Source organism: Anomaloglossus baeobatrachus, chromosome 1 (genome assembly GCF_048569485.1).
Source record: "Anomaloglossus baeobatrachus isolate aAnoBae1 chromosome 1, aAnoBae1.hap1, whole genome shotgun sequence".
Lineage (NCBI taxonomy): Eukaryota > Metazoa > Chordata > Amphibia > Anura > Aromobatidae > Anomaloglossus > Anomaloglossus baeobatrachus.
In genome coordinates this window covers 226,179,748-226,205,225 of record NC_134353.1, presented here as the reverse complement: position 1 = coordinate 226,205,225, position 25,478 = coordinate 226,179,748, and the positions used below count along the sequence as shown (strand labels likewise).

Genomic DNA, 25,478 nt, shown 5'->3' with positions numbered 1-25,478 from the left:
AAAACTGAAAAACAGACAAGAGGATAACTGACACAAAGGCTTGGAAGCCACAGCAGTGGTGGAAGCGTTCCAGTAACTATGAGTGCGTATATCACCGCTGTGGTTGTGCGGCTGCGGTCTGTGCAACAAGATCAGTTAACCCTTCACTCTTCTCCATAATAATTAAAGCTCGCATGGACAGTTGTACATGCCAGATTTCTGGAGCTTTTTTCTGCTTGGATGTTTTCTGTATGTTTGGTGATATATATAAATATAGAAAACAAAACATTATTATAGGCAAGAAACAACACATGTATGAGCAGATCTGCTGTAACAACTATACAATGTCACACTATCCCAAGATAAACAAAAATGTTTACATCTACAACAAATGTGTCTGTATACAATTATACAGCACTTATCAATGTCATGTTAGGATCTACTGTCCGTCCGGCACGGAGTTCATACTCCATTGCCATTTTCTTACGTTCAGAGATATCATTGGGTTTGTGTTCAATGACTACATAGAAATGTGTCCAAAAAAGAAACCGCAGTTGTTAGTGGACAAATCCTATAAATGTCGATGAGTGGAAGCCCAGTATCCTACTCACCAAATGCTGACATAAGGGCATATGGTGGTCACCTATGATTTTCTTTTGCCTGACTATAACCTATAACAATATGACCAATGGCCAAGTGTGAGGTCCCTTGCCAACAAACCCAAATCTCAGTTTCCTGGATCCCTGTGACACGGGAAAGGGTATTATTACATTTTTAGATTTTTATTTATGTGGCTGTGGTTTCGTCCAAAACAATACATTGCTCTTCTTCCGTCACCTTGGACCCATGGTGGGTTTGGATAAAGAAATACAGATCAGAACACAGTCCCCAGGTATGGCTCTGTGGACCAGACCTCAGAGTAGAATTTGGCTTTATGGAGAATGGGGCGCAGATGGAACTTCTAACCACAACCACCGCAGTTTATCGTACAGTCCTGGGGTCTCATTATAAATATTATGTAGCTTTATATTACAGATTACACAAAACAGCCTCTCCTATCACATGTATCATACAATCTGTAAGCGCGCTCCACACAACATAGGTGTCATGGGAATTAAATGGTGCCCTCCGCTCTCTCTGGGAGTATTGAGGAGACATGATCTTCTCTCTTTACAACATTATGGGAGGGAAGAACAGGGCAGATTCTGCCTTAATGCAGGAGAAGCTAAATAAAGGGAGGGGGGTTGCTTCCTGTAAGATATCTAACCAGTCTAACAGCATCAGAGTCAGAGGAAAGAAGAGGGAGGAGGAGGAAAAGGAGGAGGGAGGGAGGAAAATAGCCACTACTGTGCACATACCCCTCCCCCACAACACAGACACTCACAAGTGAGCAGCTCCACTCTGACAGTGTCCTGATTACACTTTACACTTGTACACCCCACCCCCAGCCTCATGACTATTTAACCACAAAAATCCAGTTGTCTACATTTATCACGCCTCAGACAATGCTTTTCCATGGATTGGGAGCAGACAGCCTGTGTATGTGCAGCATATACACATATTACATGGCCACAATCCCCCTAGACTGACTATGTTACTTGGCACTTTGCATTCTCCATGTTCTCCGCTAACCCTACAATGTATCGGGTATATTGGCCATTCTTGGGTTTCAAGGTCACATAGTTACATGACATAATATAGTAAATCTAGATCACAATGACCACAGGCTGGAGCAGGACACTCAGCGCCTGATTCCTGCCTATACTATAGAGTAACTCACACAGGTCCCATGTAATAGCATCTCACTGACAAAACTCCATGCTATGTATGGAAAAGTAATGGTGGGACAGTGTGCTACATGCATATGATGTAGGATTGCGATTTAGCACCATGCATTGTCTGGATCCAGAAATACATAGATATGAAGTGTGCAATAAATGCCATCTGGCAGCGCATGGGTTAATGCATACCTCCCAGGCCAGTGTATTCCCCAGTGATGGCTGCAGGGGTTAATGTGAGGCAGGGCACAGCCCCCACCATGCCTGACTGGGATTGTCCTTTGTTACATGATCACTGTGCACTCAGGGGGCTAAGCCACTTATGAGATAACACTGGGGATCACGACACAAGCTGCCAATACCTGCACGGCAGCCAAACATCAAGGGCTGCCACCTCCATGCCCCACATGTACCACACATGCCAGCAGCCTGGCTGCAGCAACTTCCCAAGTGCTGAAAACTTTCCGGCTGTGCCCATTGCTGCTGGCTCCACCCCTAACCCCGCTCTGAAAACAGAAAACACACGGGGTAAACCCCCTCCCCCTGATGCCAGGCACAGGCTCCAGCAGCGGTGCCCACGAGCTCCCCCTTACCATGATGAGAGTGTGGTTCCTGTGCTCCTGGGCGCCGCCGGCCGCCTCTGCATCCTGCTTGCCCTGCTGAGGATGGTGGTGGTGGTGGTGATGGTGGGCCGGCTGCTTGCTGCCCCCAGTAGACGCTGGCGCTGCCCCCTGGCTGCTGCCGGACTTCTTGGCTCTTTGCTCCAGGCTCCTCTGGTACAGATTCACCGTGTCCCTTCTCTCCATTTCCAGTTGCTCAGCCTGGGCTTGCTGGTACCTGCTCTCGCAGCTGACATGGTGCCTCCTGCAGCCCTCTATCCTCTGGCGGAGCCGCTCCACCACGGTGCTGTGCTTAGGAATGCTGCTATTGTTCGGAGCATTGGGGGCAGCAGCGCTGGGAGGGGTACTGCCACCACTGTGACTCCCAATGCCAGCGATGCTGCTGCCCAGGGCATTGCTGATGGCACAGGCTGCTGCCGCTGTTAGAGGCAGCGGGGGCTGCGAAATCCCCATGCCAGTCCCCGCGCACACTATTTTGGAAGAGAAGTTTGTAGAGCCCCCGGACTGTCCCCTGTGTGGGGGGCTTCCTCCAGGTGGGGCTGTTATAAGGGATCAGGAGGAGCGGGGTGCAGAGCCAGCATGGATGACACCAGGTCAGTGCACAGCCCCCAGGGAGGAGAGGTGAGGGCAGCGCTCATAGGATCACACAGTGTGGAGCAGAGGGCAGCGGTCAGCACTCCTCTTCTGTGTGCAGTCCGGTGTGTCCCCAGACAGCTCCGGCCACAGGCTGCCCACACATGGCCGGCACCGCACACCGCCGGGCAGGACGCCCTCAGCACTAAACTTTACTTGTGTGTGCAGCGCAGCCGACAAAGTACTTTTTTGTGGATCTCCTGCATATTCAACGCAGTGCAAAAAGGAAAAAAAGAAACCAGAGATTGAACCAATAAAATGAATGTATCTCTTTCTACATAAGTCATAAATCCTGAGGGAGAGACAAGGAGGAGGGAGATGCAGGGGGAGAAACAGCCAGAAAGTAGAGCAGTGCAGGCTGAGGCAGGAGCTGATAGAGCACGGCGCTAATGCTGCTGCCGCCTGGGCTGTTATTGCTCCTCCTGCCACCATCACAATGATCAAGTGCTCTCCTCCTCCTCCTCACCGCTTCCTCCTCCTCCTCCTCCATGCCAGCGGAGTGATATCAGGACAAGAGCTCAGTAAACAGAAGCGAGAGGCCGTAAGGCGGCCCCGGGGACCAGGTGCAAAAGCAGGAGCAGTGGAGGAGCTGGCAGGGCAGGGGGCTGCAGGGGAGGAGCTGGCAGTACAGGGGGCAACAGGACAGAAGCTGGCAGGGCAGGGGGCTGCTGGAGCTGGCAGGGCAGGGGGCTGCAGGGCAGAAGCTGGCAGTACAGGGGGCAACAGGACAGAAGCTGGCAGGGCAAGGCAAGGGGCAACAGGGAAGAGGGTGGCAGGGCAGGGGGCTTCAGGGCAGAAGCTGTCAGGGCAGAGGGTTGCAGGGCAGAAGCTGGCAATGGTAGAGGGCTGCAGGTCAGGAGGTTGAAGGGCAGGGGGCTGCAGGAGCTGGAAGGGCAGGGGGCTGCAGGGCAGAAGATGGCAGGGGGCTGCAGGGCATGAGCTGGCAGGGCAGAAGATGGCAGGGGGCTGCAGGGCAGGAGCTGGTAGAGGGCTGCAGGTCAGGAGGTTGAAGGGCAGGGGGCTGCAGGGCATGAGCTGGCAGGGCAGAAGATGGCAGGGGGCTGCAGGGCATCAGCTGGCAGGGCAGGGGGCTGCAGGGCAGGGGGCAACAGGACAGAAGCTGGCAGGGCAAGGGGCTGCAGGCAGGGGGCAACAGGGCAGAAGCTGGCAGGACAGGGGGCTGCAGGGCAGAGGGTGGCAAGGCAAGGGGCAACAGGGAAGAGGGTGGCAGGGCAGGGGGCTTCAGGGCAGAAGCTGGCAGGGCAGAGGGTTGCAGGGCAGAAGCTGGCAATGGTAGAGGGCTGCAGGTCAGGAGGTGGAAGGGCAGGGGGCTGCAGGGCAGAAGATGGCAGGGGGCTGCAGGGCATGAGCTGGCAGGGCAGAAGATGGCAGGGGGCTGCAGGTCAGGAGGTGGAAGGGCAGGGGGCTGCAGGGCAGAAGATGGCAGGGGGCTGCAGGGCATGAGCTGGCAGGGCAGAAGATGGCAGGGGGCTGCAGGGCAGGAGCTGGCAGGGCAGGGGGCTGCAGGGCAGAAGATGGCAGGGCAGAAGCTGGCAGGGGAGGGGGCTGCAGGGCAAGAGCTGGCAGAGCAGGGAGCCGCAGTGCAGAAGCTGGCAGGGGAGGGGGCTGCAGTGCAGAAGCTGGCAGGGGAGGGGGCTGCAGTGCAGAAGCTGGCAGGGCAGGGGGCTGCAGGGCAGAAGCTGGCAGGGCAGGGGGCTACAGGGCAGAGGGTGGCAGGGCAGGAGGAGGTGACAGGGCAGGAGCTGGCAGGGCGGAAGCAGGCAGGGGTGGTAGGGCAGAAGCTGGCAGGGCAGGGGGCAACAGGGCAGGAGCTGACAGTGCAGGGGGCTGCAAGGCAGAAGCTGGCAGGGGGCTGCAGGGCAAGAGCTGGCAGGTCAGGGGGCTGCAGGACACAAGCTGGCAGGGCAGGGGGCAGCAGGGCAAGAGCTGGCAGGGCAGGGGGCGGTAGGGCAGAAGCTGGCAGGGGAGGGGGCTGCAGTGCAGAAGCTGGCAGGGCAGGGGGCTGCAGGGCAGAAGCTGGCAGGGCAGGGGGCTACAGGGCAGAGGGTGGCAGGGCAGGAGGAGGTGACAGGGCAGAGGGTTGCAGGGCGGAAGCAGGCAGGGGTGGTGGGGCAGAAGCTGGCAGGGCAGGGGGCAACAGGGCAGGAGCTGATAGTGCAGGGGGCTGCAAGGCAGAAGCTGGCAGGGGGCTGCAGGGCAAGAGCTGGCAGGTCAGGGGGCTGCAGGACACAAGCTGGCAGGGCAGGGGGCAGCAGGGCAAGAGCTGGCAGGGCAGGGGGCGGTAGGGCAGGCATCAACTTTTGACCTTCCCTTGGTTCTATGCACAGAGAAGGGAGCAGCAGGAAGAGTCAGGCTGCTGTGTAGCCCTACACTTACTGTCTGTAGTCTTCTGTCTCTGACCCCCTACTTACCGTCTGCAATCTGTTCTCTGAGTGAACACATACTGTCTATGTACTGTGCTGTCTCTGACTGAACCTGCCTGTCATATTTATATGTTTGTGACTGAACCCTGCCACATACTGTCTGACCTGCACCCTGTCCCTACGTTTATTTCCTATGTACTGTGCTGTCTCTTTGAACTCTTCCTCACACTGTCTGCAGGAATATGTCTCTAATAGTGATGGACAGACCGAGACTGTAAAACTCCGGATCCATGCAGTTTGTAACATACCCGAATTCCAGGCCCAGAATTCCCAGGGAATTCCGGGTAATGATGTGGAGCCAACACTTGGGTAATACAAAATAATAAAGAAAAAAAGAATAAAACAAGCGGGCTGTAGTCACCGAGGCTCCAGTACGGCTCTAACTGCTCCCATGGCGGCTCATTCACTTCCGGGCCGCTCAATACCTTCATTATATATGCACTGCTTCCCCCGCCCACCAGCAGTCCCGGTGTCTGTAATTCGTTGCAGTGAGATGCGCCCCCACGCTGAGTGACAGCCTATCTTAACACTTCTTATCACAGACCCTGTTTGCGTATCATTGTCGTGCAGTAAAAATAAATAAAAATTTGTGTGTCAAAATAAGAGGAACCGCATGCGGCTTTTTTTTAAAAAGATATTTAAATAAATTTAAAAACAGCGTGTCGTCCCCCTCAATTTTGATATCCAGTCATGATAAAGTTGGGTGTCACGTCCCCACTGGACTCCGCTTCTGTGACTTCTGCTTCGATCACCAGGAGCTGCCATATTTTTGCTGTGGGCAATGCTGGTGATAGTGGAGGAGTCACTGCTAGTGGCTCTTGTGGTAGCAGGCTCCACCGATCCACTAAGCTAGGTTTCCGTGGGACCTGCAGTACCACTGGCTGACTGTGGTGGTGTGTGTCTTCCAGCTGAAGTTACCACCTTTCAACTACAGCCAATGGGAAGGCACCACACCCTTATTCTCCCTCCTGTCTGCTGGTCACCGCCAGATATTGTCTTGTACTGCTAGTCTCTGGTTCTCGCCCTGCTCTGTATATTGATCCCTGTGTTTTGACCTCTGCCTGCTCTCTGACTACTCTCCTGACTGCCATATTTGTACCTCGCTGCCATTTCCGGTTTTGACCTTAGCCTGATTTCCTGACTACACTCTTGTCTGCCGATTTTGTCCCTTTTCTGTCTCTCCTGGTTTGACCCTGCCTGACGACTACTCTTCTAGGCATTGCAGCATTCCACAGGTAGCGATCTCCAGAGCACTGTTGTAATTCCAAATCCCTGTATAGGGGTTAAAGGATTTCGGGGTTCTCAGGATCCTGCTTAGTGGGCGGCTTGCCTCTAGCTTGTCTGTGACAGCCATTCTGAAACTGTGGTTTCAGGCAGACGTTACACTGGGAGCTGGTATTCTCAGGCCCGGGAGACCCATGGATATTGAGCTCCCCCAGCCTAAAAATAGCAGCCTGCAACTGACCAGAATTGTCACATCCATTAGATGCGACAGTCCCAGTATTTTACCCTGCTCTTCCCGATTGCCGTGGTACAGTGACAATAGGGGTAATAAGAGCTTAATCGAAGCTCACAGCTGGCACTAAGCCTTAGATTAGTAATGGGAGGAGTCAATAAGACACCCCTCTATTACTAATCTGTAAGTGAAAGTAAATAAACACAAACACCGAAGAAATCTTTTATTTGGAATAAAATACAAAAAACACCCTCTTTCACCACTTTATTAAACCACAAAACACCCCTGCAGGTCTGACATAATCCACACAAGGTCTCACGATACTTCCAGCTCTGCTATATCTGAAGCCACAAAGCACGATCATGGAACATGACCACCCATTACGGACTTCAGGTAGAGACTAAACCTCAGCAATCAGCGGTGACTTCACTCAGGTAAATTGCGGCCACAGCTGGAGGTTCCCACGGCCCTCATGTGTGCTGAATATCATAATATGGGGGGACCCTACACCAAATATTTTATTTATTTATTTTTATACCACAATAGATACACATAGCGTCTGTGATTGCAAGCAGTTAGACACGCTCTCGCTCAGGGTGGGGGGGGGGGGGCACGTCTGACTGCAACGAATCACAGACGCCGGTGGGCATGGAAAGCAGTGCATATGCAATGAAGGTAATGTGATGTCCCGGAAGGGAATAAGTGGCTGCGGGAGCAGGTACAACTGCGCTGGAGATTTGGTAAGTATAACGCGCTTGCTCGTATACCTCTATCCCTTCTACCACCATTTTTAATATTTGGATTCTGGTCCCCATAAACTTACATGGGGACCGGTGTCTGACCAATTATCCGGGATCAATTCCGGGCAGGAACCGGATTATTTTTTTTACATCCGTTAGGTCCGCCGGTCCCGATTATCTGCGATTCTTCCCATCACTAGTCTCTAACTAATCTGTAAGATTTTGTTTACATAGAATTTTTTAAAGTAAATTTTTGTGGCTGAAAAATCCTCTCTAAAAAACGAAGCTTAAATATATTTTGATCTTGGTGTAACTTTTAGGCCATGTGCGCATGTTGCGTTCTGTTACTTGCAGAAATTAAAGCATCCTCTGGCAGAATTTGTCAATGTCAAATTTGGTTTTGACCACAAAAAACGTTGGAAATACGCATGCGTTTTTAAAGCGTTTTTGCTGCGTTTTGACCGCGTTTAACATGCATTTTCTGTGCTTAAAGTCAGATGCGTTTTCAATACAAATACACAACTAAATAAAGTTTAAACATACAAACACTATGAAGAAAAAGGAAAAAAAAGGACAAAAAAAATCATGCTTTAAATCAGGGGTGGGGAATCTTTTTTTCAGTCGGGGGCCATTTGGAAATTTCTACCAACCTTCGGGGGCCACACAAAATTATCAATGTGAAAATGACCCTGCTATATTTGGTCAAACAATTAATTAACTTACCCCTACTGTGGCGGCCGGAGCTGCTTCTCTTTGGTGCGGCTGTGATGTTTGGAGATACTAATCATGTTTCTTCTCACAGCTGCTTTTTCATTTTTGTCTGGGTCTGGAGCACAGTCAACTCTTTGTGATAAGATTGGTAAATCATATACATCACATAACATCACAGGAGACACTGGAGACAAATATAACACATAGGTGACACTGGGACTGCTGTATATATATCACAGGAGACACTGGGGGCACATACATCACACAAGGGGGACATGTATATGCCCCCAGCTCCTCCTGTGATGTATATGCCCCCAGTCCCTCCTGTGATGTATGTACCCCCAGCTCCTCTTGTGATGTATATGCCCCCAGCCCCACTTGTGATGTATATGCCCCCAGCCCCACTTGTGATGTATGTGCCCCCATCCCCTCTTGTGATGTTTATGCCCCCAGCTCCTCTTGTGATGTATGTGCCCCAGCCCCTCCTGTGATGTATATGCCCCCCGCCCCTCCTGTGATGTATAAGTCACAGGAGATACTGAGGACATGCACATCACAAGAGGGGCTGGGGCGCAGACGCCACAAGAGGGGCTGGGACGCAGACGCCACAAGAGGGGCTGGGGCACAGACGCCACAAGAGGGGCTGGGGCGCAGACGCCACAAGAGGGGCTGGGGCGTAGGCACCACACAAGAGGGCCTGGGGCGCAGGCACCACACAAGAGGGGTTGGCGCGCAGGCACCACACAAGAAGGGCTGGGGCGCAGGCACCACTGGGTGGGCACAGATATCACTTGCGGAGCCCTGACATCAGTGGGGGGGGAGGGATACACAAACCTGGGGTGATACACAGCATTGGGTGGCACACAGCACTGAGGGGAGGGGGGCCACAAAGCACTGGACAGGGCACACAGCAGCAGAGGGCGGGCTCTGGACACACAGCAGTGCCGGACTCACACCACCAGAGAGCAGGCATCGGACACGCAGCGCCGGGGGGCGGGCACGCAACTCTGGGGGGTGGGCATGCAGCTCAGAGGGCCGGGGGGCGGGCACGCAGCTCATAGGGCTGGGGGCGGGCACGCAGCTCAGAGAGCCAGGGGGCGGGCACGCAGCTCAGAGGACCGGGAGGCGGGCACGCAGCTCAGAGGGCCGGGAGGCGGGCACGCAGCTCAGAGGGCCGGGGGGCAGGCAACGCAGAGCACTAAACCCGCCCACAAAGCAAGTCCTCTCTCGCTGGCACTGGCCAGCGGGAGAACGCATTAATAAGCATAGCAGCACATGTGCCGATCTAAAGAGCCGGCGGCCCACAAGATGGCGGTGGCGGCTCGAGCACTGCCGTCCCCGAGAATCTGCCCGGGGGCCTATAAAAGGGCATGGCCGTATACGGCCCACGGGCCGGAGGTTCCCCAGCCTGCTTTAAATCGTACACAAAATAGCTAATTTTAATTTAGATTATTGTGATTTAATATTTATGTATAAAATGACGATAAATTATTTTTGACTCTTTTTTTGAAGTCGGGCTGGATGTGAGGGCAAAAGGAAACATCATGACTTTACTATAATGGTAAAAACGCATGCTTTTAGGCTACATGCGCATGCTGCGTTTTTTTGCTGCATTTTAGGCTGCAGTTTTGTTGTCAGAACTTTCTGACATCTGACTTCCCAGCAAAGTCTATGAGAAGTCAGATTTGCTATGTGCACATTGCAATTTATTTGTCAGCGTTTTATTTGTCAAAAGTTTGTGATAAAAAAATGCAGCATGTTCATTCTTCCTGCGTTTTTGTCACAAAAACGCAGCAAAAACGCACCTACAATTACAAGCATTTTTTGTGACATTTCCAGGCTCTCTCTGACAAGGTGCAGTTTTGGCTGCAGTTTGTGAACACAAAAAGATGCAGCGTGCGCATGTAGCCTCATTTTATCAAAAAAGCATGCGTTTTGCATCAAAAATGCATGTAAAACGCTAGGAATTTGATTTAGGATGCGTTTTGAGATTTCTCATTGACTTCAATGTTATCCAAACGCTGGCAAAATGGCAAAAACAATTGCCATGTTGCTTCTTCAAACGCAGAGATTTTGACAAATTTTTGGCAACTAAAACGCTGCGTTTGTAAAAGCATCGTGTGCACAAGAAAGCCCTATTTTCCACAGACTTTGCCTGGAAAGCAAAACGCATGCAATTTTGCATTAAAACGCTGCAGCTCAAAATGCTGCGGAAACGCAAGAAAAACCGCTACGTGCGCACACGGCCTTAGGTTGTTTTTGTGTATGTTGTATTATTTCTGTTTTAATAAATTCAGTGGTCAAATTTGAGGCATTCAACCAGAAATGGCTCAAGAATTGACATTTGCTGCTTTTCTCAGATGAAAATAAAAACAGCGGTGTGTGTATTAGGCTATGTGCACACGGTGCATATTTTCATGCATTTTTTGACAAATCTGCACCAACATATGCATGCCTATCCTGAAGCCAGCAAAGTCTATGAAATTTCTAAAGTTTTGTAGGCACACAACATTGTTTTCCTTGCAGATTTTTTTGCAGACATAATCTGTAGCATGTCAATTGTTGGGGTATTTTTTTCCTGCATTTTTTAGCAATTCCATCTATTGATTTAATAAAAAAAATACACGGCACAAAACTGCACCAAAACGCATGCGACTTTAGGAGCGTTTTTCTGCCAGTGCAGATTTCATGCAGAAACGTTTTGCACCAAATCTACAGCACAGGCATATATCCTTATAAGTGTGCATCAAAGTAATTTTGTCAAAGAATATACTTGAAAACACGTAAAAAAAATCAGTATGAATGTTTTTTTTTTAATGGTTTGTTCTCATATAGATTGCTTACGAGGATTTAAAGTGAATCTTTAAAAAAAGCCTCCTTAACACTTTTCAGACACTCTTTGAATACAGTTCCTAACCATTTTAACATCAAATCCACTCTGCCGTTTGTTTTGGAAGTTTAGAAAGCCTAACCATAGAAAATAAAGAAATGACTCGTCACTATGTTGTGGCAGATTGCTTGTGGAATCCACTCTTGACAATCAGATCAAAGAGCCGCTTCAAATAACGCGTTAGGAAGAGAAAAATACCTTCAGGGTATGTACACACGGTGTCATTAAGACGGACCGCCAAGATTTCCTAGGCAAAGCTGCTTCAGGAGAAAGCTGGCGGTCTCTTTCATGGAGCAGCTTTGCTATCGTTTTGTGACGGCTCCACCTCCAGTGTCTTGTCTCTGTAGTTTCTACTATAAATAAGGAGTGGCTATCTGACAGAAACCTGCTGACGATGAATATGGTAGTTCTTATAAACGCTCCAGTTACCAAAACCTGAAGCGGTTAAAAGTAGTAATATAAGACTGACCATGTCGACAGCAATGTCATTTTTACATTGCTGTGCAGTATGTTAATTTTTTGCCTTGATTTTTCAAGCAGATTCCAGGCGGAATCTGTCTGAGGCCCGTTTCACACGTCAGTGAAAAACACAGACGTTTTTCACTGGCGTGTAAAACACGCACATGTCCCTGCGTGTGCCGAAAATCACGGCACACGTGGGTTGTCTAAGTGCAATCCGGGCTCCGTTCTCCATGGCCCGTGATTGCACTTAGAGATTCACTCACCTGCGCCCGCTCCCGCTGTCCATGGTGCTGAATCCTCCCGCGACGCAGCATCCGGCCGGCAGTGACCCCTGCAGCAGCTGCTTCCGGGTCGACTGTGTCGCGCATCATGAATATGCGCGACAGTAATCAGCCGGCACAGAAGGAACAGGGAGAACGGGCTGCAGAGGACATCGCTGGACGCCGGGTGAGTTAAAATGTTTATTATTTTAAAAGCACGTTTTTTTCTGGCACGTGTTTCACGGACCACACCACTGCGTGGTCCGTGGAACATCAGTGATGCCAGAAAAAAATGGACATGTCTCCATGCAGCAATCACGCACACGCGGGTACGCTGCACGGAGACACGTGCAGTGACAAATCACTGACGTGTGAGCAGACCCATTCATTATAATGGGTCTGCGTATGTCAGTGATTCTGGTACGTTTAAAAAAAAGCACAAACGTACCAGAATCACTGACGTGTGAAAGGGGCCTGAGAAGGACATTGCATGCACAAACCCTTAAAAACTAAAAAAGTAACATTTCCTGAAGTGGTTCATCTAAAAAACCCTGATTTTCTGTCTCTATGTGAATCTCGCGTTTGTATACAATTTAAACTAGTTTTTTTTAAAATTGGATCTGCTTCAAATTCTGTGTGAATAACCTCTGGAGGCGGAGTTATCTTCCAGGCAGCATCCGCCCCATAGCCTGGAAGAGCTCATTTACATAAAGTGATAAAAGATGATTTATCCACAAGGCTTTAGGTATAACCTGTGTGACCATATTAACAGTTTAGATAGGTTAAATGTGGTGACTGATTCCCTTTAAAGGGCATCTATCACCAGGATTTTGCAACCCCATCTGAGAGCAGCATAATATAGAGACATAGACCCTGATTCCAGCGGTGTGTCACTTACTGAGCTGTTTGCCGTCATTTTGATAAAATCGATGTTTTCTCTGCTGCAGATAAAGCAGTTTTACAGAGCTCATGAATATGCTGGACTATCTGATAGCACACGAAGTAGTCCTTTAATGATAATCTACTGCTGACTAAACAGTGATTTTATCAAAACTACACTAAGCAGTCCAGTAAGTGACACATCACCGGAATCAGGGTCTCTGTCTCTACATTATGCTGCTCTCAGATTAGGTGGCAAAAACCTGGTGACAGATTCCCTTTAATGACAAAGCCAATTTTGACCTTTATGAACAGGCCAAATTTTAGAAATCTGACCAGTGTCAATTTATGGTGTGACATCTCTGGAAGGCTTCAACATATCTCAGTGATTATGAGACTGTTCTTATTGTGACATATTGTACTTCATGATAGTGGAACATTTAGAAGGATATATATTTGTGTTTATTTGTGAAAAGATGTGAATTTGGTAAAAATTTAGCAATTTTCAAATTTTGCATTTTGTGCCCTTCAACCATAGAGGTATCTCACACAATATAGTTAATAAATAACATTTCTACGTGTCTCCTTTATATCAGCAATAGCGAAGAGAAAAGGGTTAAAAACTCTGCGCTGCTGTTGTGATGAGATCAAATTAAAGATGAGATCAATAAAATGAGGATGATTTAATTGTCAAGAGTTTCAGAGTCATCTAGGCTCCTTCCTCAGGACAAAAAGAGTTTATGATTTTGTCCTGAGGAAGGAGCCTAGAAACGCATTGACAATTAAATCATCCTCATTTTATTGATCTCATCTTTAATTTGATCTCATCACTATGGCAGCGCAGAGTTTTTAACCCTTTTCTCTTCACTATTGATTATACTCCACGTACGTCTCTGCAGCAGCTGTTTATGCTACGATAGTGGTTGTGACTCTCACAACCACTCTAGGTGAGTTTTTCTTAGACCCCTCTTAGATTTCTTATATTTGAATAAGCCCCTATTGCGCATTATTTCTTTCCAGCTTCTATGTACTTTACAACAGCACAATTTTTGAAAAGGAATTTTTTTTTGTTAGAAACTTAGAAGGGTTCAAAGTTTATCATCAATTTTTCATTTTTCCAACAAAATTTACAAAAATATTTTTTAAGGACCACATCACATTTGAAGTGACTTTGAGAAGCCTATTTGACAGAAAATACCCCAAAGTGACGCTATTCAAAAAAATTGTACCCCTCAAAGTACTCAAAACCACATCAAAAAGTTTTATTAACCCTTCAGGTGCTTCTCAGGAATGAATGCAAAGTGGAATAAAAAAAAATTACAATTTACTTAAAAATTTTGCTTTAGCCCAATTTATTCACTTTTACAAGAAATAGCACTACAAAATGTACTCTAAAATGTGTTACCCAGTTTCTTCAGAGCCCACTGATATCCTACATATAGTTAGAAACCTCTATTTGGATAAACAGCAGGGCTCAAATGGGAATGCGCGCCATTGGATTTTTGGAACATAAATTTGGCTGAAATGGATTGCGGAACCATGTCACATTTACAGCACCCGTATGGTACCTAAACAGCAAAAAACGTCCACAAATGACCCCATTTTAGAAACTTCACACCTCAGTGATTTTATGCAGGAGTATAGTGGTCATTTTGAACCTACAGGTCCTTCACAAAATTTGATAACAATAGGTCGTCATATTGAAAATGTTCTTTTGTTTTCACAAAAATGTTGCTTTAGCACTGAATTTCTCACTTTTACAAGTTGTACTACCAAACAGTGGACCCCACAATTTGTTACCCAATTTCTAATGAGCACAGTGGTACCCTAAATGTAGTCAAAAAGTTCTATGTTTTGTCAAACGGGAGAGTCCGGAATACACAAGGAGCAATATTTGAATTTTAGCAGCAAATTTGGCTGAAATATATTTCGAGCACTACGTCACATATGCAGGGCCCTTAAGGTACCTATACAGCAGAAAAACCCGACAAATGACCACATTTTAAACTCACAGGTACTTCACAGAATTTGATAACATTAGGATGTAATATTAAAAATTTTCATTTTTTTTTTCACAAAATTGTTGCTTTATGAGTGCATTTCGCACTTTTACAAGTGATAACACCAAAAAGTGGACCCCATAGTTTGTTACCCACTTTCTTATCAGCGCGGCGATTCCCCACATGTAATCAAAAAATTCTTTTTGGACAAACGGGAGGGTTTGGAACGGAAGGAGCAATATATGAATTTTGGAAATCAAATTTGGCAGAAATAAATTGCGGGCACCATGTCACATTTGCAGGGCTCGTAATGTACCTAAACAGCAAAAATCCACCATAAGTGACCCCATTTTGGAAACTAGACCCCTCAAAGATTTTATCCAGGTGTATAGTGAGCATTTTGAGCTCCCAGGTACTTCACAGAATTTGATAACATATTGAAACATATTACGACATATTGAAAAAAATGTTCACAAAAATTTTGCTTTATCACTGCATTTCACAGTTTTACAAGAGGTAATACCGAAACGTGGAGCATACAGTTTGTTACCCACTTTCTTATAAACGCAGCAATACCACACATGTAGTCAAAAAGTTCTGATTGGACAACGGGAGGGCTCGGAATGGAAGGAGCAATATTGGGTACCATATCGCATTTGCAGGGCCCCTAAGGTGCCAAAACATCAGAAATTCACACAAATGATCCCATGTCAGGAACTAGACCCATCAAGGAATACATCCAGGGATGTGTTGAACATTTTGAAACCATAGATGCTTCACAGAACTTTTTAAATGTGGATATGAAAATGATGGTTAGGTTTTTTGCCACTAAAATGTTATTTTAGCCTAAGATTTGTAATTTTGACAATGAATAGTAGAAAAAAATAGGAGAAAACAGACCCCATAATTTATTAAGAATTTTCTCCTGAACACAGTGATACCTCCCATACATGGTCATAAACGTATGTTTGAGCACATGGTAGGGCTCGGAAAGTGAACAACTTTATTTGAGTTTTGGAACACAAATGTGGACAATGTGTTGCATTTGCAGAGCCCCCTGAGGTGCCAAAAATGTAGAAACCCCCACATGTGACCCCTTTTGGTAAACAAAACCCTATTATGGATTCATATATTGGTGTAGTGTGTAATTTAAACGCACAAATGACACAGAATTCTATTACAATGGGCTGTGAAAACGAAAGACGTAGGGTTTTCCCTCCAACATTTTACTTTAGTCTCAAAATTTCAATTCACATGAATGCTAACAGGACAAAATGGACAGAGTGATATGCAATTTTCCCTGCTGTTCATTTGTAATTTTCCCTTCCCAGCATTCTTCCCATTTTGTTATGTTTTCCATTTGGGGGATTTTCACATATCCCATAAGTCCTCTGCTTGTGTGCACTTCCTTTATAGTTATAGTTTTTTGTGTTACACTGTGTTTATAGTTGAGGGTGCAGTTAGGGACACTCAGGATCAGCTAATGTTGAGTGGTGACTCCATTGTATCATGTTAGGGTGCCAATCTCTGCAGTCAAGCACTGATAAAATAGGGTCAGATTTAGAGCGCCTCCTATTCTGAATAGAGACATGTGGATTGCAGGGTTCACACTTTTCCTAGCCTGTCCATCCCTGTTTGAGGCTCAGTCATAACACCCACACAGGAGCGCTCACTCTACTGAACACTCATGTGTTCCCCTTACAAACTGGCCTCCCACAATTCCCCTTACCTACTCCTCTAGTCTGCCCTATTTATCTGGGGGTGTCTTAAGGGGTGCATGCATGCGGGGTGTTGCATGCGTGCCATCCTATGCAAAGTGCCATCATTGCGAAGTGCCTGGCAGTTATTTCAATGGCAGTTAGTCAGGGCAGGAGTCAGGTAAACTAATCTTTGACACCTTCTGTTTTAACCATGACTATTATTTATATCTCTATCATTCTATATGCTTTTACTGTCCACTTTCACCGCCCTGTCCCCCCTCCTTCACCACTCATCCACATCAGCCCCTCTCTCCTCCCCTCTCCTATGTATGGCTCCCAGGCTCTTTTCACCTATCTGAATAATCTCATTCAATCAAGCTCCAGGGACTTACACAAAAAGCCATGCCACAAGTCCAAAAATCATCTGATCTTTCTCCTTCTACTCCTACTTCTTTCAGGTGATATCTCTCCCAATCCCGGGCCACCCCATGCTAACTTTACCCCGTCCTCCACCTCCCATAGAAACCCTGATAACCTTATTAACATTAGTTGTACACCCTCACTTCCCTCTTTTAATTGTGCTCTCTGGAATTCACGGTCCAACAAGCTTCCTTACATCCACAATCTCTTTCTCAATAACTCTCTTAATCTACTAGCCCTCACTGAAACCTGGATTCAGGATTTAGACACTACTTCCCCTGCCGCCATTTCTCACGGTGGTTTACACTTTTCCCATTCACCAAGACCTGGAAACAGACATGGTGGTGGAGTCGGTTTACTCCTGTCCCCACAATGCACTTTCCAGGTCATCCCCCCAGCTCCATTACTCTCATTCCCATCCTTTGAGGTCCACACCATCAGACTCTTCCATCCCCTCTCCCTCAGAGAAGCTGTCATATACCGTCCACCAGGCTCATCCACCCAGTTCCTTGACCACTTTTCAGCCTGGCTGCCGCACTTCATGTTCTCAGAGTTACCAACCCTTATCCTAGGAGACTTTAACATCCCCATAAACAGCCCCTCCTCCCCATCTGCATCCCAGCTTCTATCTCTCACCACCTCCCTTGGCCTCTCACAACTCTCATCCTCTGAGACACATAAAGATGGTAACACCCTTGACCTGGTCTTTATCCGCCTCTGCTCAATCTCTGACTTTGACAACTCACCTCTTCCCCTCTCTGACCACAACATCCTCTCCTTTAAACTCACAAACCCTTGCCCATCCCAGCACACTCCCACCAATCACACATTCAGAAACCTACAGGCCATCGATTTTCAGACACGTTCAGACTCTTTACACGCATCACTGTCCCCTATCTCCTCACTTTCCTGTCCTGATCTGGCTGTAAAGCACTACAATGACACACTCACAAGTAGCGCCCCTCACCTTCAGAAAGACCAAACAGAGTAAAACAGCCCTGGCTCACATCCCAAACTCTATTTCTTCAGCGAAGCTCCAGGAGTGCCGAACGCCTATGGAGGAAAAACCGCACACCAGAAAACTTCATCCACTACAAGTTCATGTTAAGGACCTACAACTATTCCTTTCACCTCGCCAAACAGACCTACTTCACCACCCTTATTTCTTCACTTGCCAACAATCCAAAAAAGCTCTTTGACACCTTTCACTCCCTCCTCAGTCCCAAAGTACAGACCCCTGTCACAGCCCTTCATGATGACCTGGCCTCGTATTTCACAGAGAAAATAGAAAACATCCGCCAAGAGATCAGCTCCCAGCCACCAAGCACTGTGAATCCCATCCATCCCCACATCCCATCCAGCTCACTTTCCACATTTGACCCAGTCACAGAGGAGAAAGTCTCCAGGCTCCTATCCTCCTCTCGTCCTACCACTTGCCCTACTGATCCCTTCCCCACACCTCTACTCCAGACACTCTCTCCGGTTGTCACCACTCACCTAACTAAAATCTTCAATCTCTCTCTCTTCAGGTATCTTCCCCTGCTCCCTCAAACACTCTATCATTACTTCATTATTAAAAAAACCTTCCCTTGATCCGTCCTGCACAAGCAACTACAGACCAGTCTCCAATCTCCCCTTCATCTCTAAACTCTTGGAGCGCATGGTCTACTCTCGCCTCACCCGCTACCGTTCCACTCACTCTCTTCTAGATCCTTTACAGTCTGGCTTCCGCCCTTTACACTCAACAGAAACTGCCCTTGTCAAAGTGACCAATGACCTATTAACAGCAAAACATAACAATGACCACTCTCTGCTTATTCTTCTTGACCTTTCTGCTGCCTTCGACACTGTTGACCACAGTCTCCTTCTCTCTATGCTCCATTCTATCGGCCTAAAGGACACTGTGCTCTCCTGGTTCTCTTCCTATCTTTCTGGCCGTTCATTCAGTGTATCATTTGCTGGCTCCACATCTTCTCCTCTCTCTCTCACTGTTGGGGTCCCTCAAGGTTCAGTCCTTGGCCCTCTTCTTTTCTCCCTCTACACTGCCCCAATTGGACAGACCATCAGCAGTTTTGGCTTTCAGTTCCATCTTTATGCTGATGACACACAGCTTTACACCTCATCCCCTGAGCTCACCCCCGCTGTACTACAGAACACAAGTGACTGTCTGACTGCAGTTTGCAATGTCATGTCTGCTCTCTATCTGAAACTTAACCTTTCAAAAATTGAACTTCTGCTTTTTCCTCCAACCTTCCTAAACCTGACATCTCCCTCTCTATGTGTGGCACAACGATAAGTCCTAGGCAGCAGGCCCGCTGTCTGGGTGTTATACTTGACACTGATCTCTCCTTCACCTCCCACATACAATCTCTTGCCCGCTCCTGCCACTTGTACCTCAAGAACATCTCTAGAATCCGCCCTTTTCTCACTATGGAAATGACAAAAGCCCTCACCGTGGCCTTGATCCACTCTCGCCTTGACTACTGTAACTCTCTATTAATTGGTCTGTCAGCCAAATTTTTTTAATATCGGTAGGTTTGGCTGACATTAGTCTAGTATGGCCGTCAGACTAACTCTAAAATAGTTAGAATAAAATTGGCTGAACTCAACAATATAGGTGAGATCAATTGTCATTCTAAAGCCTGCTTTACACGTTGCAATTAGTTGTACAATCACATTTGCGATGTGACGCGCCCAGGTTGCATACGGGATCTTAAGAGATTGCACGTAGGTCGTTCATTTGCTGTCACACGTGCGTTAGTAGTCTATGTTAAATTGATCAATTTTGTGTGCGATCCTAGATCATGTGTTCTGTGACGTATGCATTGAGCACCCTTTTTTTTTTTTTTTTTTATTTATTGACTTGCCAAGCATGTGTAATGTGTAGGGATGCTTTTTTACTATGTCACCTGCCATTCAGCTCTGCTACATGACCGCTGACAGCAGACACAGACAGCCATGTAGCAGAGCTGAATGGCAGATGACAGCAGACACAGACAGAGCCGCACGATCAGAATGAACTCGGGTTAACTTCACCCGACTTCATTGTCATGCTGCGGCTCTGTCTGTGTCGCGTCCTGATTAGCGGTCACCTGTGAAGGGCTCACCGGTAACCGCTAATCTCCTGAGTAACTGAATTGAGCAGCCCTCTCTCATACATATACTCACTGATCCCCGATCCCCGGCGTGGCGCTGCACAGCATTCACACTGCTCCGGCGGCTTTTACTATTTTGAAAAAGCCGGCCGCCCATTAAACAATCTCGTATTCCCTGCTTTCCCCGCCCACCGGCGCCTATGATTGGTTGCAGTGAGACATGCCCCCACGCTGAGTGACAGGTGTCTCACTGCACCCAATCACAGCAGCCGGTGGATTGTCTATACTGTGCAGTGAAATAAATAATTAAATAATTAAAAAAAACGGTGTGCGGTCCCCCCCAATTTTAAAACCAGCCAGAGAAAGCCATACGGCTGAAGGCTGGTATTCTCAGGATGGGGAGCTTCACGTTATGGGGAGCCCCCCAGCCTAACAATATCAGCCAACAGCCGTCCAGAATTGCCGCATACATTATATGCGGCAGTTCTGGGACTGTACCCGGCTCTTCCCGATTTGCCCTGGTGCGTTGGCAAATCGGGGTAATAAGGAGTTATTGGCAGCCCATAGCTGCCACTAAATCCTAGATTAATCATGTCAGGCGTCTCCCCGAGATACCTTCCATGATTAATCTGTAAGTGACAGTAAATAAACACACACACACCCGAACAATCCTTTATTAGAAATAAAAAACACAAAGATATACCCTGGTTCACCACTTTAATAAGCCCGAAAAAGCCCTCCATGTCCGGCGTAATCCACGGACCTCCAGCGTCGCTTCCAGCTCTGCTGCATGGAGGTGACCGGAGCTGCAGAAGACACAGCCGCTCATTTCAGCTCCACGCAAAAACTGAAGACAGCCACGCGATCAGCTGAGCTGTCACTGAGGTTACCTGGATCCAGCGATGGATGCAGCGGTGTCCGCGGGTAACCTCAGTGACAGCTTAGCTGATCGCGCTACTCACCGCCGCTCCTGTCAGCTCCACGCAGCAACTGTGGTGAGTAGCGCGATCAGCTGAGCTGTCACTGAGGTTACCCGCGGCCACCGCTGTATCCAGTGACAGCGGGTAACCTCAGTGACAGCTCAGCTGATCGCGCAGCTGTCTTCAGTTGCTGCGTGGAGGTGACCGGAGCGGCGGTGTCTTCAGCAGCTCCGGTCACCTCCATGCAGCAGAGCTGGAGGCGACGCTGGAGGTCTGTGGATTACGCCGGACATGGAGGGCTTTTTCGGGCTTATTAAAGTGGTGAACCAGGGTATATGTTTTTGTTTTTTATTTCTAATAAAGGATTTTTTCGGGTGTGTGTGTTTATTTACTGTCACTTACAGATTAATCATGGAAGGTATCTCGGGGAGACGCCTGACATGATTAATCTAGGATTTAGTGGCAGCTATGGGCTGCCAATAACTCCTTATTACCCCGATTCGCCAACGCACCAGGGCAAATCGGGAAGAGCCGGGTACAGTCCCAGAACTGTCGCATCTAATTCTGGGTGGCTGTTGGCTGATATTGTTAGGCAGGGGGGCTCCCCATAACGTGGAGCTCCCCATCCTGAGAATACAAGCCTTCAGCCGTATGACTTTATCTGGCTGGTTTTAAAATTGGGGGGGACCGCACACTGTTTTTTTTAATTATTTAATTATTTATTTCACTGCACAGTATAGACACGCCCACCGGCTGCTGTGATTGTGTGCAGTGAGACACCTGTCACTCAGCGTGGGGGCATGTCTCACTGCAACCAATCATAGGCGCCAGTGGGCAGGGAAAGCAGGGAATACGAGATTGTTTAATGGGCGGCCGGCTTTTTCAAAATAGTAAAAGCCGCCGGAGCAGTGTGAATGCCGTGCAGCGCCGCGCTGGGGATCGGGGATCAGTGAGTATGAGAGAGGGGGTAAGAGGGGTAGACTGACATGGACAGAGAGAGAGGGACAGAGATAGTGACCGACTGACAGAGATTAGTGAATGACAGACATTGTGAGGCGCTTCAGAACGCAGCTTTTCAGCTGCGCTCTGAAGCGGACCTTTTATAAGCTGCGGTGCAGAGCGCACACCTGCGCACATAGTCACAGACATCAAAATCGTATGAGGGATGTCACACGCTTCAATTGACTAAGTTCGTGCAACAAAATGTTCAATTCTAGACAAAGATACGATGTGTTTGCGATCAACGGTTTTGCGTTCAATCCTGATCGCACGTAGGTGTCACACGCAGATACCTCACAAACGATGCCGGATGTGCGTCACTTACAACTTGACCCCAACGACGGATTGTGAGATATATTGAAGCGTGTAAAGAGGGCTTAATGTGTGTGTGTGTGTGTGTGGGGGGGGGTATGCCAACTCTTCCCACAATAGATCGTGTTGTCTTCTGCTCCCTGTAAATATGCTGCCACCAGAAGAGTCTGAAAGTGTCTTTCTCATGGAGAACAGCTTTGTTAAGCTTATGATTTTATCTATGGTTGGAGTCAGGTGAGGTAGCTTTTGGCTGGACACTATTCTGGTGTCGAAAATATGAAATTTGTTTTTTCAAGCTTAATAGATCCCATGTCATGAAAGAGTTAACATGATCCCACCAATAGTTATTGCAGCTGCAATTGTAGACTTTTCCTATTTCGAAACAATGTTACAGGTTGATACAATAAGAATATTTTTCTGATCATGGCAAAATCTCATTGCATGTATTGTATACAGTTTCCATTCAAATGCCCCGATATCAGATTTTGGTAAGGGTCTAGTCTTTGTGTATATGGCCACCTTTCTAGTCTTGTATATATGGTCACCTTTCTAGTCTTTGTGTATATGGCTACCTTTCTAGTCTTATATATATGGTCACCTTTCTAGTCTTTGTGTATATGGCCACCTTTCTAGTCTTTGTGTATATGGCCACCTTTCTAGTCTTGTATATATGGTCACCTTTCTAGTCTTTGTGTATATGGCCACCTTTCTAGTCTTTGTGTATATGGCCACCTTTCTAGTCTTGTGTATTGTTAGGGCCAGGTGGACGGGCAGACCCAGGAGGTGGATCCACTGGGCCGAACACCTCACTGAAGGCAAGGGGTCCGGTAGCCGGAGCACTACAGGTAGCAGGACAATCCGTTCAAAGGAGTGGAGTGTAGAAGTCCCTGGGACCACGGAGTCACCGAAGGTAGTCCGGATGACGGAGCTCAGGTTCGGAGGCCGAGATGTTGTCAGGCAGAGTCCGGAACCGACGGAGCGAGAAGACGGGTCACAACAGGGATCAGAGATGGTATGGACTGACGGGATGGCGGACAGTCACCGTTCGGGGTTCGGGAATCGTCAGGACCGGATGGCGAGGCAGGAGCGGCTCTAGGAGAGAGATAGGTAAGTATACCGCAAGACACAAGGAGACCTGACTCCTAGCTTAGCAAAACACGAAGAACAGGCCCCGCCCACTTGGAAAGGATTCCCCTATATACCCTGTACCTGATTCTTCAATATCCTGTTGGAGGACACTGGCCCTTTAAGAGAGGGTCAATGACCGCGCGCGCGCCCTAATGCGCATGCGCGAGGCCCGGGTGCCAGAAGCCAGAGCAGGGAGCGGTGAACAGGAGGCAGGAGAGCCGGGCTGGGGCCGAGTTGCCGACGGGCGCCGGGAGCGGGGACCGGGCTGCCTGGGGACCGCAGGCGATGGAGCAGCAAGGCTGTGGAGCAGGGGACCGGGAAGCCTGGCACGGGAGCGGCGGAGCGCGACCTGAGAGCGGGGAAGCGTGGCAGGGGAGCCGGTAAGCAAGGCAGGGAAGCCGGGGAGCCTAGCAGGGGAGCCGGGGAGCGTGACAGTACCCCCTCCCCCATGCCCCCCTCCCCGCAACCGGGACAGGAAGGCACATATCAGAGGAGTACCCACATTCTCCCGGGGTTCCCAGGACCTATCTTCAGGACCATACCCTGCCCAGTCCACCAGGAAGAACTGTCGGCCCCGCACCGTTTTCATGGACACGATATCCCTTACCGCATAGATGTCATCATCAGCAATAGGAGGAGGAGCAGAACTGGCAGCAGCGGAGAAGGGACCAAGGACAACCGGCTTGAGCAGGGAGACGTGGAAGGAGTTGGGTATTCTCATCGTGGCCGGGAGCTGCAGCTTGTAGGAGACCTCATTTATTTTGCTGAGGACTTTAAACGGCCCGATGTAGCGAGGACCCAGCTTGTATGATGGTAGCTTCAATCGGACGTACTTGGAAGCAAGCCAGACCAGATCTCCTGGAGAGAAACACGGAGGATCCAGACACCTCTTGTCTGTGTGTCTCTTCATCCGCAGGGAAGCACGTCCAAGGGACGCCTTGACAGAGTCCCAAATTGTTGCAAAGTCACGGACTACAGCATCAGCAGCAGGGACATCCGAGGAAGAGGATACAGGTAATAAGACGGAAGGCTGAAGTCCGTAAACGACATGGAAGGGAGAGCTCGAGGAGGACTCACTGACGTGGTGGTTATGGGAGAATTCAGCCCAAGGAAGAAGCGTGGACCAGTCGTCATGATGGGCGTTGACGTAGTGACGTAAGAAGGAGGTCAAGATCTGATTGACTCGTTCCACTTGGCCATTCGACTGAGGATGGTAGGCTGAAGAAAAGTCCAGAGTCACTCCCAGATGTTTGCAGAGAGCCCTCCAGAAGCGGGAGGTAAACTGAGTTCCTCTGTCGGACACAATGTGTGATGGAAAGCCATGCAACCGGAAGATGTGTTGTACATAGGCGTCAACGAGTTCCTGGGCAGAGGGCAGTCCAGCCATAGGGACGAAATGAGCCATTTTGGAGAACCGATCCACCACGACCCATATGACTGTGTGTCTGGAGGACAGGGGCAAGTCCGTAATAAAGTCCATTGCAATGTGTTGCCACGTAACGGAGGGTATAGGCAGAGGCAGAAGACGGCCATATGGCAGGTGTTTGGGCGTCTTGTTCCTGGCACAAGAGGAGCAGGCTGAGACAAAAGAAGCGACGTCCGTGCGAAGGGATGGCCACCAGTAGTGACGTACAATTGTACTCCATGTTTTCTTCTGACCAGCATGGCCAGCTGTTTTCGAGGCATGGCCCCAGTGCAACACTTTTTGCCTGTCAGTCTCAGAGACATAGGTCTTCCCGGGCGGTATCTGGGCCAGGGTGACAGGGGCCACCGGAATGATTTTACTAGGGCAGATGATGGGCTGGGATGTCTCCTCCTCCTGCTCCATGGGCATGAATGACCTGGACAAGGCATCTGCTCGTACATTCTTGTCCGCGGGTCGAAAATGGAGCTGAAAATCGAACCTGGCAAAGAACAAGGACCACCTGGCTTGCCGTGGGGTCAGTCGCTGAGCGGACCGCAGGTATTCCAGGTTCTTGTGGTCCGTGTAAATGATCACGGGGTACACTGCTCCCTCCAGAAGGTAGCGCCATTCCTCCAGAGCCAGTTTGA

At 48.5% G+C, this 25,478-nt stretch overlaps 1 protein-coding gene across 2 annotated transcripts in view; it reads right to left on the bottom strand.

The window, feature by feature from the left end:
• Nucleotides 1-2,905, bottom strand: part of MAML3 (mastermind like transcriptional coactivator 3) — a 413,137-nt gene extending 410,232 nt beyond the window's left edge. For both annotated transcript variants that reach the window (XM_075348467.1, XM_075348477.1), the window contains exon 1: nt 2,351-2,905. In XM_075348467.1, coding sequence (XP_075204582.1) covers nt 2,351-2,830 — 480 coding nt within the window. In that variant the 5' untranslated portion in view covers nt 2,831-2,905. The remainder of the gene's footprint in view (nt 1-2,350) is intronic.
• Between the last annotated feature and the right edge of the window lie 22,573 nt (nt 2,906-25,478).